Source organism: Equus przewalskii, chromosome 13 (assembly GCF_037783145.1).
Source record: "Equus przewalskii isolate Varuska chromosome 13, EquPr2, whole genome shotgun sequence".
NCBI lineage: Eukaryota > Metazoa > Chordata > Mammalia > Perissodactyla > Equidae > Equus > Equus przewalskii.
The window spans coordinates 57,851,887-57,868,514 of NC_091843.1; the positions used below are offsets into that span (position 1 = coordinate 57,851,887).

At 39.0% G+C, this 16,628-nt stretch overlaps 1 protein-coding gene across 4 annotated transcripts in view; it reads left to right on the forward strand.

Annotated features, from left to right (window-relative positions):
• The window catches only part of MCC (MCC regulator of WNT signaling pathway), a 407,992-nt gene that overhangs the window by 95,487 nt on the left and 295,877 nt on the right, over nt 1-16,628 (forward strand). For all 4 annotated transcript variants that reach the window (XM_070571261.1, XM_070571264.1, XM_070571262.1 and 1 more), the window contains exon 3: nt 13,224-13,444. In XM_070571261.1, the coding sequence (XP_070427362.1) occupies nt 13,224-13,444 (221 nt within the window). The remainder of the gene's footprint in view (nt 1-13,223; nt 13,445-16,628) is intronic.

The following is a 16,628-nucleotide window of genomic DNA, read 5'->3' on the forward strand; positions in this document are numbered from 1 at the left end:
GAGGTAGGGCTTAGGAAGAACATTTTGTTTGTTTCACTTCTGCCTACACCTGGTATAAAGCTCCCATTCATTGAGTAAGAGATAGATCCATGTTTCTTAAACCGGGCCTGATAGGCTTGTATAGTTTTGGGAATTGTGAACTGAGGTCTTAGAGTTGGAATAGGTCATATGGCCCAAGGAGGCAAACAACCAAGGAGCACCAGCCATCTGAGGAGTTCCTCTAAACTGAAAGATAGAGACCAAAACAACTATAAAAGGTAACCTAAGGGGAACAGAGACTCTGCAAGGGGAATGCTGAAAAAAAAATCCCTTATTAACACACTCTGAAATACAGGAGAAAATATTGTATCCACAAAAAAGAACAGAGTAAAATTTTTAAAAACTCTGAACAAAATATAGCATAAATGATAAACTTGGCACAAAGAATGAGAAATAAAGATAAGAATATCTTCCAGAAAGAGGAGCAAAGACACAAAGAAATATAAGCTGGGAAAGAAAATTAGAGAGCTAGTGCAAAATGTCTACCACTCAAATAATAGGTGTTCTGGAAAGCAAACAAAGAAAACAGAGGGGAAGAAATCATCAACAAATGGTCCATGAAATTTCCCTTCAAACTGAAGGATGTGAGTTTCCTGATAGAAAAGGCCTACCAAGTATCACCTACCACAAAAGATACAAGTTGACACATATCATTGTGAAATTTCATAACACTAGAGACAAAGAAAAGATTCTTCAAAGTTTCAGAGAGGGAAAACAAAACAGGACAAATGTAGAATATTTCAAATTGGAATGGCTTCTGACTTCTCAAAAACAGTGACAGATATTAAATGAGTACTGTCTTCAAAATTCTGAAGAAAAATTGTTTCCAACTTAGAATTCCTTACCAAACTATTAATGCAATATAAGGTTAAAATATAAGTGTTTTCATGCATGCAAAGTCTCAGAAAATTTACTTCCCATGGCTAAATTCTTCGAAATCTACTATACCTCCAAAAAAAATACTTGGAACCATGAAACAAAGAGTGAAAACAAATTGAAAGTGAAGCATAATGGTTATTGGAAGCAGTCTAGACTACAGGAGGTCAAAAATCTCCAGGAGAAACTTTTCAGACTAAATTTGACAGAATATCTGTACATCTTCAGTTATTGAGAGGCGATTTAGGTAATTGGCTAGGAATTTGATGCTGAATTCATGATAAATAGAAAAATAATTAAAAAACAAAAAAATATTATCTTAGGGAAAACAAAAATTGATCTAGAAAAGAAAAGTAGTCATGGGCCATTTGTGAATGTGTAGTTTACATCATCATAATTCACGTAGTCATAATTTAAAGAACAAATATTGATTTCCATATCAAGTAAATGATTAGATATTAGGACATATGTTCTAGCTGAAAACAATTTAAAAAGCTGAAACAACTATATTTTTAAGTCCTTCCTTTAAACATTGAATATCTAGCAAAATAGTAAAGATTTTATGAGTTTAAAATCTAAGTGAATGAGGAAATCTGGAGCATAAAGCACTTTTACCTTGAGATTATTGTCTGAACCTAGTAAAATTGAACTTTGAATTACATGACCTTGTGGGCTCTGGGAACAGAAGACAAATTCCAAGGACTGCTAAGGTGGGGAATCTAATAAGATATAAACTTTTTTCAAAGGGTAGAATACTAGAGGGCTCTATCTTCTATGTAATGTTGAACCATAAGTACACCAACACATATACAACCCTCAGAGTATTCTCAGAGAAATTACCTTAGAGATGAGATAGGCAGTTCTAAAAGAATATCCACAAGTAGTTTTCCAGGGAATTTGGGCAACTCAGTATCTACAATTACTAAGTGTATAAGGAGACTACATACCAAAAGCAAGAATTAACATTAAGAAAAACCCGAGATTTCGTTTATTGGAATTATCGGACTCAGAATATAAAGTAATAATGTTTACTCTGTTCTGAAAGAAAATCTAAGCTAGAAAAAGAAAACCAAAAAAGAACAAGCAGATTTGAAAAGGAATCAAATGAACAATTAAGAATGAGAAGTGTAATAATTGAAATCAAAATTAACAACAAATTAGTTAAAGATGAAGAGAAAATTAGTGAACTAGAGGAGAGGTTAGAGGATATCATTTAGAAAGTACAGAAGAAGAAAGAGATATAAAATGTAGAATTTGAAAGGAGATTAAGAGTCAAGAAAGTTTAACCTAAAGTTGGATTCTCAGAAGGAGAGGAAAGAAAGAATGAGGCAGAAGCAGCATTTAGGTAATGGCTAAGTATCTTTGAAAACTAATAAAATATACCAACCAGTAGATTCCAGAACCCCAATGAGTCTGAAGCAGGAAAAAGGATAAGAAATATACATATCAAGTAACATAATTAGATAATCAGACACATTCTGGTGAGCCTATAAAACACCAAAGACAAAGAGAAAATTTAGAAAGTATTTTTTTAAAGAGGCAGATTACTTTCAAAGGAGCAGCATTTAAACTGAGAGCTGACCATCAAGAACAATGGAAGGGGGGCTGGCCCCATGGCCGAGTGGTTAAGTTCCCATGCTCCACTGCAGGCAGCCCAGTGTTTCATTTGTTCGAATCCTGGGCGCAGACATGGCACTACTCGTCAAACCATGCTGAGGCAGCGTCCCACGTGCCACAACTAGAAGGACCCACAACAAAGAATATATAACTATGTACTGGGGAGCTTTGGGGAGAAAAAGGAAAAAAAATAAAATCTTTTAAAAAAAAAAGAACAATGGAAGGCAGTAGACAGTGGCATTCCTCTGTCTTATATGTACTGAGAGAAAAATAACTTGACAACCTAACATACCATACCCAGCAAAAGTATCTTTCAAGAACCAGGATGAAAAAAAAGACACTTAAAGACAAACATAAACCTAGAGAAGACCTTCATTAAAAGGAATTCTAAGGGATATATTTCAAGCAAATGAGAGTGGTTCCAGATATAAGTTCTGAATTGCAAGAGAGAAAGAAGACTAATGAAAGTAGTAACTATGTGGGTAAACTTAAACAGTATAAAACAATAAAACTTTGTCTTGGAGTTTTAAAGGAAAATACAACAATAGTAGCATATAAGTTAGGAGTAGGATAGAAAGATTTCAAGTTTTCTGAGGTCCTTATATTGTCCAGAGATAGGTAAAGGTATTGATAAACTTTAGATTTGGATAAATTATGGATGCAGGTTCTAATTTCTAACATAATTGCTAAAATAGAAAGAAAGTGTTTAACTCTCAAACCTATAGATTTGAAAAGTGGAATGAGAAAAATTTTCGAGAAGGCAAAAAAGAGAAAGAAATTTAAAACAGGTAGACATATAGGAAGAACAAAATGAGATCAGAGAGATTAGTCCTTGTATTAGTAATTCAATTAAATGTAATTAGATTAAATTCTACACAATTAAAAGACCTGGATGTTAAGAATGGATTGTAAAAATCAGTTTGTGGGCTGTTTACAAGGGATAAATCAAAAACCAATGAAAATAATGAAAGTAAAACAATGGAAAAATATTTGTTAAGCCTTCCTCACCAAAAGAAATCTGGAGTAACTATAAAAGTGGAAACAAAATTGCCTTTAAGTTAAAAAGCTGTGTGTTTTTTTTGTCCCTGACACCAACTACGTCATTCCAATACCAATTCTCTGATTCTCTGACACCAACTGAGTGTCCTACAGTTCAATTCAATTCTGACACTACTTGGAGTAAGCCCAGACCCAGCAAGTCAAGGTCTCAGTCCCTCAAGACTGCCTCCGTTTCAGACACCCTGGCCATCAGGTATCCCCAGGCTACCTGCACTTCTGCCCAGCTGACTATAGATTTAGGAGTTCCCATGATGCTCCATCCCCACCCTCAGGTTCAATAAATCCAGAATGACTCTCAGAACTCAGGAAGGCACTATACTTACTATCACAGTTTATTATAAAGGATACAAATGAACAGCCAGTTGAAGAGCTGTATAGGGCAAGGTCCGGAAGGATCCCAAGCACAGGAGCCTCTGTCTCTGTGGAGTTGAGGTTCACCACCTTCCTGGCACATGGATGTGTTCACCAACTTGAAACCCCAATGTTAAGGGGATTTTATCAAGATTTCATTATGTTGGCATCGTTGATTAAATCCTTGGCCATCGGTGATAGAACTTAGTCTTAGCCCCTAGAATTCCCATACTCTTCCTTGCCTTGAATCATCCCATTAGTATACAAAGAACACTCTTCTCACTCAGGAAATTCCAACGACTTTAGGAGCTCTGTGCTGGGAACAGACAGCAAAACCCAAATATATGTTTTTTATTATACCACAAGAGCCTTGTTAGATATAGGCTTATTTCAAAATGGTGAAGGATTAAATTCACCAGAAAGATGTGAAAATTTTAAATTTGTGTATGCCTAATAAAAAAAGCCTCAAAATACATAAAGCAAAAATTGACATCTACAAAAGAAATACACCAATCCACAATCATTATGAAATATATTAGTATATTTCTTACTAATTACTAGAACAAGCAGACCAAAAAAATAATAAGGATCTGTAAGATTTGAATAACCTAATTAAGAAGCTTGATATATAAACATAGAAAGCCCATTCCACTCAACAACTGCAAGATACACTTTCTTTTTAAATATACGTGGAACATCTGTAAAATTTGATCATGTACAGGCCACTAAACAAGTCTCACTAAAGTTAAAAGAATTGAAATAACACAGACCATACGTTCTGAATACAATGCAATGAACCTATAAATCAATAACATTGCCAAAACCCCATAGGATGGGAAATTAAGGGACATACTCTTAAATATCCCATGGGTCTTAGACAAAATTATGAAAACTCAAAAATAATTTGAATTGAGAGATTATGAAAATATCGATTGAAATGCAACTGAAGCAGTATTAGAGGATATTTGATAACTTTTTGTGCATATATTGGAAAATAAAAGAAAAAAGGGCTGAGTTGAGCATCCATTCCAAGAACTTAGAAAGAGAACAGCAGGACATTGAGGGTATTATGCTAAGTGAAATAAGTCAGAGGGAGAAAGTCAAATACCATATGATCTCACTCATAAATAGAAGATAAAAACAACAAGAAACAATAACATAGAGACAAAGATTGGACGGGTGGTTACCAGAGGGGAAGTGAGGAGAGAGGAGAACGAAAGGGGTAATTAGGCACATGTGTATATGGTGATGGATTGTAATTAGTCTTTGGGCGATAAACACGATGTAATCTACACAGAAATTGAAATGTAATGATGTATGCCTGAAATTTATGTAATCCTATAAACCAATGTTACCACAATAAAGAAAATACCAAAAAAAAGAAAGAGAACAGCAAAATAAACACAAATGAAATAGAAGAAAGGATATAATAAAGAGAAGAACAACCATTAATGAAATAGAAAGCAAGCATACAATGTAGAGGCACAGCAAAGGCTAAAGATGGTTTTTCTAATAGATTTATGAAATTGATAACTTCCTGACAGAATGTTAAAGTAAAAAGAGAGAAGGCACAAATAATTGTTAAAGAAAAAAGTGAAGACCTTTAGAAAGCAAGGATTGATTGCTGAGTGGGAAAGTTTTACCGCCAAGCAGGCAACCCAATCGAGCATGGAGTCCAGGAAGGCTCTCCAGGTTGAGGTTTAGGGGAGGAGACAGGAAAGGACTACAAACTGTCTCAGACCTGTATTAGGGAATGGAAAACACCTGGGAGCTGTTTGGCAATACATGGGTTTGTTGGTTGGCTACACACTAGGCTGGCTCAAGGTCATAGGCTATGTAGGTATGGTATGTGTGTAGCAGGAGCAGGGCATCCAGGGCCTCTATTTGCACATGTGGCAACTGAGTCAAGATTGTGTCATCCAGCCAGGTCTACAGTGTTGTTGGCAGGCTAGGTGGCCAAGGCAGGGTTTGTTATAACCACTATCAGGAATGAAAAGGAGACATCACTACAGATGCTGCAGACATGAACCAAAAGAAAATATTATGATCAATTTTCTGCCAATATATTTAAAACTTCAGAAGAAATAAGGGAATTTCCAGAAAAAATATAGCTTACTAAAACTGATTCATTAAGGAATATAAAATCTGAATAGTTTTATAACTAAGAATAAAATTAAAACAGTAATTTAAAAAAATCTTTCCACAAAGCACACTCCAGGCCCAGACAGCTTCACTGGCAAGGTCTACCTAACACGGAAAAGACAAATAATTCCAGTCTCATATAGACTCACACATAACCTTGATACCAAAATATGACAAGGACAGTGTAAGAAAGAAAAATTATAGGCCAATTTTACTTTTGAATAGAGATGCAAAAATCCTAAGCAAAATGCTAGCAAATCAAAATCAATAATATATGAACAAGATATCACATATTTTGACTATGTTGAGTTTGTCTCTTGAGTACAAGCTTGGTTTAACATTAGAAAGTTAATATAATCCACCATATTTTTAAAACTTAAATGAAAAATATCAACTTTTCAGGAATAAAGGATAATATAATTCTAGTTTTTGCTAAGAACTGGGATAAGAATCGTTTTTTGGTATTCCTGTTTGTGTATTTCCTCCTGTGGCATTTCCCATTTTGATTAGGCCAGTTTTCAGCCAAGAAATATGAGGAGCCGTTTGGGCATGCCAACCGAAGGATGTGTGTGATGCTTCTCATCACAGAGAGCAGGTCCAGATTAGCATTATCCCCATTCAGTCTGCCATTCATGGTACTTAAAAATTAGTGACTACCAAGGGCTTACTGAATACATGGCTCATTAATTTGCCTTGTAAGAGAAAGATAAATTGATCCAAAATACAGTCTCTGCCTTCTAACCCAGAGAGACAAATTTTTAAAAACAAAAAAATCTTAAACTCTTGTGGACCATAGATGTAAGCCCCCCAACCCCATACCAGCTTCAGGTTCAAGTGAAACTCAATTAACACTTCTTTGTTCTAATGCCTCTTCATTATAACACTTTCCCTAAACTCTCCTTTGAATTCTTTAGCCCTGAATCAACCCTCTTGCTTATCTCCTTCGTATATTTAGTTCAAACAAGCCAAAATAATAAGCGGCCAAATATTATTTTTGTTTTTTTTTTTAAAAAAAAAAGGTTAAAGATTCTTGCCTCAGCTGTGCTTTCATAACTAAATTATTAACTGCCAAGGGGCAGGCACTGCCTTTTATATTAAATTTGGTGAAGAATAGAATCTCAGGCTGGAGAAGAATTTCAAAGGTGATTTATTCCAGCTCTCCCTTTGGTTGTCTCTAAACTAGCTTCCATTAAGTGCTCCCAAGCCTGTGCTTAAATACATCAAGGAGTGTTGAACTTACTTGTACAGAGTGGGACATTAAGAAATACCCACTAATGATGGTGATGTAGATAAGCACACTTCAGTAAGAAAAATGCATTTCTTCATTTCTTTCTTCCTTGTCACCTATCAAGAGTCTTGGGGTGGGGGGGCAAGGGACTTGCATTTCAAGATACATCTTCCATTCTATTCCCAATGTTTCATTGAAATTCAGTACATTGTTCCCAGGAAGGATACGTGTGACATATATTCAAAATAGGACACTAATAGGCTCACTTCCTGAAGACAGCCAAAGGTCAAAGAACTGACTTTTATCACATGGGAGGTAGTATTATTTACCTCCCCTTAGTAAGACATGTGCTTTGAGTTGCTTTTGTTTCTTCCCAAGAGAAGGATAGGTGGGCTCTGTTTATCTATCCTTTCCCACCCAATTTTCTTTGTGACCACAGACACAGATTTTAAGACAATTGGCCTGTGTTTGCAACGTAATTTGTGCTGGAGGAAGCTAGATGTCCTCACGGGAGTTGGGCTTTGAATTTTGTACCAAGCATTGACATTAATAAATGAGTAAAGACACATATGGTGATTCTGTTTTGGACTAAACGATTTACTGCTGCTTCTGTTGATGTCAGTATTATCTAGAAATAGTAAATGTGCTATGACAAGAAAGGCTGACACCTGGCAGCCAATTTGTTCAAATTCTCCCATGCTTCTATCAGTGTGGTAGTTCTAAATTCAGACAGTAGCTACCTCTGGAGTTTTGAAAGGTGTATTTTCTCTCTTGCCACTGAGGGTAATAAAGTAGGCAGTGTTCTGTAAACAATCCACATACATGAAAGATCAATGACCACTAAATACAGACAATATCATAAGATACTATTAATACAGGCTCAGGATCCCCTCAGCACTCTGCATTGTCATCTGCCTGTGATGTGATGAGAGGCCCCAGCATTCAAATAAAGGAGGAAAAGAAGGAATGAAGGTAGAAAGCAGAGGGGTGGTTAGGATGGCCAGAGCACAGAGCTGATGAATAAATCATAACTGCTCTGCTTTTGAGCTGCCACTGCTGCTGCTGGGCTGTGCAGATTTCCATGGTGCTGGCCGCAAGTCTTGGGAAGGCCGGTTATGCTCTGGAGATAAGAGTTGGCCAAGTAGAACAGGAAAGCACAGTCTATCAAACCTAATAACCAAAGACTTTGACTTTGACCCTGACCTAATTGGCTATTTTCATTGTCTTTACAATAACGCTAATATTAAGTAACTAATGAGATTTTAGCCACTGGTTTGGTGCCAAAGGTTTGTTTTTTAAGAATTGGTAATTTCAGAAGCCGGGAGAGAGTATACATTTCCCCCCTATATTTGTTCCCTATTAAGTTGTCCAAAATGGATTCCAAATAACTAAAATTGTGAAGTGTGACCAGATAATTGCTAATGTTTGTTGCTCAGTTTATCCTATGCCAGAGATTGTCTAATATGTTCAACATATTTTAATCTTATTCAATTCTCACATCTCTGTGTTATTATCCTCATTTTAAAGATGAAGAAACTGAGACTTAGGTTAAATAACTTGCTTGAGGTCACGTAGCTGGAAAAAGTAACTCTTGATTTGACCTCAAGCAATCTGACTACAAAACCCCAGCTCTTAACCACTGTTTTATGCCAATGGCAATGTCTACAAAACTAAGCTGAAAGAGAGAAAAAGGTCCTTTTCTAAAAATGGAAAATATAATTTAGTCATTCATAGGCTGTGGCTAGGACGAGATAAGATAATATATGTATGATGCTTAGAACAGTGCCCTGCTCCTAGTGGCTTTGAACAGATGTTATGTATCATGATCGTTGTTATTTTCTTTTTTTTTAAGGAAGATTGGCCCTGGGCTAACATCTGTTGCCAATCTTCCTCTTTTTTTTCTCCCCAAAGCCTCACTACATGGTTGTATATTCTAGTTGTACATCCTTCTAGTTCTTCTATGTGGGACACCACCTCAGCATGGCTTGATGAGCAGTGTGCAGGTCCATACCCAGGATCTGAACTGGTGGACCCCGGGCCGCCAAAGTGGGGTGCGTGAACTTAACCACTATGCCACCAGGCCGGCCCCTGTTGTTACTATCTTTAAGGTGAATTTTAGGTGTTCTAAATGCTTTGACTTGCCTTATTCTCACAGGGGGTTTGGCCTGCTGGGAAGGTGGCATAGTGCCTTTGGTGAATAAGCACAGTAATTGCAGACCTTGGAGCCAAACGTGGGTGGCACCTTGAGGATGGGATTAAAGCACTAACATGTAGCTGCTAAGTACCCAGCAGAGCAAGGATCTCCATGTTTGGCAGATTTTCTGTTCCAGCATTCTCTCTGAGAGCAGGGTTTTCCCAGTGATGCATTTTATAAACATGTCAAAATGCCACTTGTTTCCTATGCTTTTCTGATAAGTGAAACATTTAGAATCTGTGCTATGCCACCTTCAAACACTAAATATTCTGGTTTTAAAAGTGGGTGGGGCTGGTGGCCCCATGGCCGAGTGGTTAAGTTTGCCATGCGCCGCTTTGGTGGCTGTAGTTCACCAGTTCGGATCCTGGGCACAGACATATGCACCACCCCTCAAGCCATGCTGAGGCAGCATCCCACATAGAAGAACTAGAATGACCTACAACTAGGATCTACAATTATGTACTGGGTCTTTTGGGAGGGAAAAAAAAAGAGGAAGATTGGCAAGAGATGTTAGCTCAGAGCCAATCTTCCTTACCAAAAAAATAAAATACACCTCACCCCTTACTTAACATGCCTTATAGGATTATAGTAGTGGAAATGATGGCTTCCTTGATTCTGTGTGCACAGAGACCTCTAGACCCAGGGAGTGCTTTGGCCTTTTGTATTTAAAGAGACGCTGTGCAGTCAGTTTCCTTCCTGGCCTGGAAAAAAGTGCTCGGTGGTTGTTATGGACTAAATGTTTTTGTCCCCCGCAAAATCATATGTTGAAGCCATAACCCCCATTCTGCTGGGCTTTGGAGATGGGGTTTTGGGAAGGCAATTAGAGTCAGATGAGGTCATGATGATGAGGACCTCATGATGGGATTAGTGTCCTTATGAGAAGAACACCAGAGAGCGTAGTGAGCATGCGGGACAGCAGAACTGAAATGGAGTTCATGTTAAGGGAGAGAAAGCACAGCCGTCTCCCTGAGGTCAGCAGGCTTTTTTTGAGATCAGCTAGGGAGTGAAGCGAGGTTGGCAAGAGGCTGTGTGTGAGCCTGGAATCGTCGGGTACCATCGGGCTTCAAAGGGCAAAAGGAAGATGGTTACCAGACCCACATTTTTGACATTTTTCAGTGAGATCATCCTAACTAAATAACTAATTTTTGCCTCAGGAATGTTGGGTTTTATCCAGAAAAAAAAAAATGATATGAAGGCAGATTAAAAGAGAGTAATAGGCAGAGTCTACTGAACTGAAAAAATGCACTTCCCTTTTTGGGGTCCATTGATGTGGATGCTAATATGATTGACTTGGCTCCTTAGCAGAAGATCTGAGTTCCTCAGCATCATTTCAACAAAAGTTGTTGTGGTGATAGTGTGAGGGGCTTTTGATCTTGCTGATTAGCATGGAGCTTGGCTAACCTGATTATATGACTCTGCCAGAAACTGGGTTTGGGTCTGTGAATACAGCATAACAAATTCAAATGACGCTTCCTTCGGCCGCCTCTCCCCAGAACTGTTGTATTTTATTATCTGAAAATGAGGCTCCCTGTTTTCCTAAAGAAAAAAGTTGACATGTATAATTTATTTTGATTTTAAAAATTAGCCTCCACGTTGCTTTTGCTGGTTAAGAAGTGAAACCCTATGATACTACAACCATAGACAATTTAGCAATCCATTCAGTAAATGTATATTAAACGCCTGATATGTCGTGGGGGGTGTGCAGGGTGCTGGGGATATTGTGGTGAAACATAAAAGGCAGGGGCCCAACCTTATGCCTGTTTGTCTTGTGTATGAGATATAAGGCCATCCATGATTCAACATGTTTTTCAACTCTGACCTCCATCAGTCTTCTTGCCACATGTTTCGGGGGCCAGCACAGAGACTGTGAGACAGCCAGGCATACGACAGCGCATTCGGAGGAGCAGGGGCAGGGAGGGCGGACCTCCCGCAGTCTATGTTGAAGGAAAGCAAAACCCCCCTTGCAATACAGTTGATAGACTTTGATATTAAAATAAACTTTGAGCAATTGCAAACACGGGCAGAATTGTCTGCTTTGATACAAAGACATGTCACCCCAGTTATACAACACTGTACAAAAAGAGTGTTGGGTCAGACTGACTGAAGAAGGTCAGCAGAACTTGATTCATAGGGGGAAACCATCTGAAGTGGTTCCAGACAAAGACAGTTTTCCAAATCACATTGACTAAATTCACCAATACCTAAAAAGGAGTGATTGGACATTCATATCAGAACTCGCTGTACGTAATGTTTGCTATATGTAATTATATTCAAGTAAATTATAGAGTAATCTGTATATGGTCTCATTTCATACTATAAATTAAATCATTTTAATGAGTCCCCTTTTTTTGCCATTAAAAGCCATGTATTAAAAACCCACTAAAATGAACCTCCATGGGCAGGGACTACTATTTATTGCGCTCATGGCTATCTCCCCAGTACTAGCACAGTGACTGTGTGTAGACCTTTGCCATGTTTTCTGCTGCCCAGGACTTTTGAATTCTCTTCCCAGGTTTGGGAAAAGTCTCACCTCATAAATCCCACCTCCCAGAGTAGAAGCCAGAAAACAAACTTCCCAGCCTCCCTTGCAGCTAAGACAGAGGCATGTGGCCCGGGCTCCACCAACCAGCTGCACCACCAGGGGCTTCTATTCAGAAGCAAGCAACACAAGGAAGCTGGCTTTACTCAAAATCCAATTTTTCTAGCAAAGGTGACAACGGAAGCATCTGACTTTCTCCTCTAGTAAGCTTTTCCTGAACATACCCCACCCCTCTCCAGGGGGACTGGGTTAGATACTTCTCCTCTAGATCTGCTTTTTTATTGCACTTTACCATTATATTATAATCATTAGCATCTTTTATTAGGTTTTAATCTGCTGTAATAGTTAAGATAACACTACCTGCTCTCACAAACAAACCAAAAGTAGACAGTGAATCAAACATGAAAGAAGTTGCTCTTTTCTAATCCCATAAAGTCAAAACAGGGTACCTGGGATCAGCAGACAGCCTTGCTGCAGGAGATAATTCAGGGATCCAGACATCTTCCGTCTGCGGCTTCACCATCTGTATCACATGGCTTCCAGGGGTGCCCTGCCCCTTTGAACCGGGCCGGAAGGCAAAGGGCGTGGAGAATCACACACTGGGGGTTTTATGAGCCAGGCGCTGAAGTGATGCTTATCGCTTCTGTTCAAATTCTGTTGCTCAGAACTTAGCCGCATGGCTACACCCAACTGGCAAATGTGGTCCAGCTTCCTGTAGCTTCTTCCAGGTAAGAGTACACTGACAGTAGAAAATTATCACAAAAGTGCCGTATCTTAACTTTCTATCTTCTCACTTGCTTCCTTCTTCCTCAACTGGGAAAAAGGATTGCAGTAAGTAAGCGAATCATACAGTAAGCCTGTGTGAATCAGATAGATGTGGCTCTGATCTGCATTCCCTTTTCTTGGCTCTTCCCTGATTTTTTGCTAAGCATTCTGTTTGGGGGACACATACACACTGGGTAGTTATTTCTGAATGCTTTGCCTAAAACTGCTTTTATCTCCAGGCTCCCCATGTGTCATGTGAAAAGGAAAGTGCTTAGCATGCAGCCTGGGCGCCACATGTGTTCTCACATGCTGGCTCATGGAAGAGTTAGGAGGTTCCAAATCTTTTCCTCCTGGCCACCCACAGACTAATGAAGGAAACCTCTTTCTATTTTCCCTGCCTCTCCTGGACCTAGGTGCCTTATCAGCAGCCAAGGAGAGCTGGGAATACGACTCGGGTGCCAGGGATCTCCAGAGCCCGGACTTGCAGAGTCAGTCAGCCCTACAGAAGCTTCTCGGGTACGGGTACGGCGGAAGCTCTTTGCATCAGCAGGCTGCTGCTCTCCACAAGCTGCTCACACAGTCGCCGCATTTTGGCAACTCGGTAGGAGGAAACTATCTAGAGCTGGCCAACACGGTGAGTACTTTCTGGTTCAGAGAACACATCTTTAGGCTTGTGTGAATTCCAATAAAAATATTTTAATTTTGAGCTCCAGGGGACATATCGAATATTGTCTTTTTTATTGAGCTAAACATGGTACCCTTTCCAGCATTGCCAATAATGTTAACGGCTCCAAACACTTAAGAGTAGTGACTTCACTCCCATCATTGAGAGCAGAGTGGACTCCTAAAAGGTGTTTTAAGTCTGTATCTTGTATGGATTTAATTACTAGAACATCTACAACAGCTGTTCCACAGGTAGAGCACTTCTGTGGTACCAGACATTACAAATTAGTAAGAGGCAATCCTTTCTGTTCCCTAATTTGGACTTTATTCACTTGAAAAACAAAGAGGACCACATTTCCTTGAAAGTTTGATTATTGTTTCTGTTTGTACTTTTAAAATATTTTCTGTTGAAAACTGTGGAACAACTTAGAATTTCATCATGCTTGATTTAACCTTCCCTTTTACCGTGGGATGAATCATTACCTTTGGTAACCTTTGGGTGAAAAGCGATTGTCTTCCCTTTTAACTTGGAGCTGGGGAATGAGGGTGGGCGGCTGAGGGGCTGGGCCATTTTGGGTAACAGGCAGACAGTTTATAAGTTGAGATTGCTATCCATCCTCTGTGGGAAAGGTCCGTAAGCCTACCTTGCTGTTTGAAACTGAAGTTTGAATAGTGGAATAAGCATCTCAACAACTTCTCTTATGTATATTTACAGTCTGCTTTGATGTACCAGTGGTTTTCAGACTTTTTATGTTTAAAGTACCTTTTCCAATTCTGACATTTTTGGTGACGTGTTTGAAGGAACCAACAATTCTAAATATGTCAGCAATGATTAAAATACAATCATCAGACAAATCCCAATTAAAGGACATTCTACAATGTCCTGACGAGTACTCCTCAAAACTGTCAAGGATATCAAAAGCAAGGAAGGTCTGAGAAAGAGAAACTGTCACAGCAAAGATGAGCCTAAGACGATAGGACAACTCAATGTAACGTGGTACCCTGGATGGGACATTAGGTAAAAACTAAGAAAATTTGAATAAATTATGGACTTTAGTTAATAATAATGTATCAATGTTGGTTCATTAATTATGACAACTGTACCATAATGATGTAAGATGTTAATAATAGGGGAAACTGGGGGCTAACCCCAAGGCCTAGTGGTTAAGTTCTGTGTGCTGCACTTGGGCAGCCCAGGTTCAGATCCCGGGCCCAGACCTACACACCGCTCATCAAGATATGCTGTGGCGGCGACCCATATACAAAATAGAGGAGGACTGGCAACAGATGTTAGCTTAGGGTAATCTTCCTCAGCAAAAAAATAATAAAAATAAAGATAAAAGGGGAAACTGGGTGTAAGGTATATGAGAACTATCTTTTCAACTTTTCTGTAAATTTAGAATTATTATAAAATTAAAAATTTATTTAAAACACACATATACACACAATCACTACTAGGGTATCATCGTGTCTCACATAATCTGTAAAAACACCCATAGTTATTGCACTGTTTGTCACTTGGTCACCCTTCAAGGACATTCTTGCTCAGTTTGAGTAGAACTGTGAACTCTCCTGATCTTGCCTTCCTGCATGCTCAGGAGACTGGGCAAGTATCAGTAAATATATGTCATCTTTCTCTGGCATGGACACAGACGTAGGCTATGCTGTTCCAAGTAATTTGCAGCAAGTTGGACTTTCCGCTGTACTATATTAGCTCAGCCTTTTTCAAGACATGCCATAGCAAATGGGTTATAGCAAAAATCACTGTTACATGTTGATTGAAATTTAGCAGCATCTGCTCTGAGGGGTTCAGGGTTCATGACCCACCAGTTTTCTGCAGTAAACCTACGGGTTCCAGCCTCTGTGTGATTCCTTGGTTCTTTGCCTCTCCAGCAACCTCTTGGATTTTATTCTGTTCTCCCATCTCTCCTGATCAGAGGCAGCTCAGCCCCTGGGCTTCCCATAGCCAGATTCTTTATGTATTATTGGGAAAGCTTTACAACTACTGGAACTCTGCCTGAGATGGCCTCTGCAGAGGCCAGTTTGAGAAACATTCCCTTAAATGTTGAGCACCCAGCTCATATGGGAGTGTTCACTTTAGTAAAATTCATGAACTATAGTTTGCACCTTTTCTATATGTATATGTCTTTAAAAACGTATGATAAACACATAATCAATAGTGGTGATTGTTCATTGGAATACATTGAATAAGTGAAAGAAAAAAAGCTGTAACTCCACAAATGAACAAATAGAGAAAGTTGTACACACTCACTGAAGGTGAGCCCATGGTGAGAACCAGACTGTAAATGCAAATGCAAGCACTAAAGTCTATGACAGTGATTACATTATACATTTCTCATTGAATTGAAAAAACTGAATTTTACCATTTATCATTTAAACTCATAGACCTGTGATGATGTCCTTGGACCCTGTGGTAGAGTGCATTTTTAGCCCCAATTCTTCATTCTTTCCCGTAGCTTGACCATTTGTCATGTGACTTTGGAGTCTCCTGTCAAACGTGAGAAATAGTAAACTGTTGTTTTACCCACTGCATTTAGGGTGGTTTGTTTCATAGCAGTAGTTGACTCAGGGTCTGCTCACGTGGGTCCGTGGGGCCTAGTTTGAGAAGCACTCCTTCTCGGTGGCCAAAGAAAGCAAATTGCCTCTCTAACTGCACACTTGGGCAACCCTTCACTTATATACTCACATTAGAAATAATTTATATTTCTTCTAAAACAAATCCTGAACTAATAAAATTAAGTTCTGCTTCTTTTTCTTTTAACAGCTACCAAGAGCAAAAGTCATTTTATCAGTGTCCACTTAGGAAATAGAAAGCACACGGTAATTCACACAGGGAAAGTTTAACATAAAAAATTACTAACTAGTAGCAGGGGACATTCCTCCTAAGGAGTAAAGAAAACTCTAAAGAACACAGAAATAGCACATGTACAGAGCAGCTACTCCCTCTAAAGCTAAGGCAGAGAACCAAGGAAGGAACAAATTTGGAAGAGGGCTCTCCCTTCACCCAGGGCTGAGATTCAGACCCCATCGAAAAGGAGTGGCTGTGGCCCACTCGATAGCAGAGAAGTTCCCTGAGATGCGGCAAGCCAGGGCTGGCAGCAGGAAAACAGCCCTCCGGAGTGTCGGCCCTACTT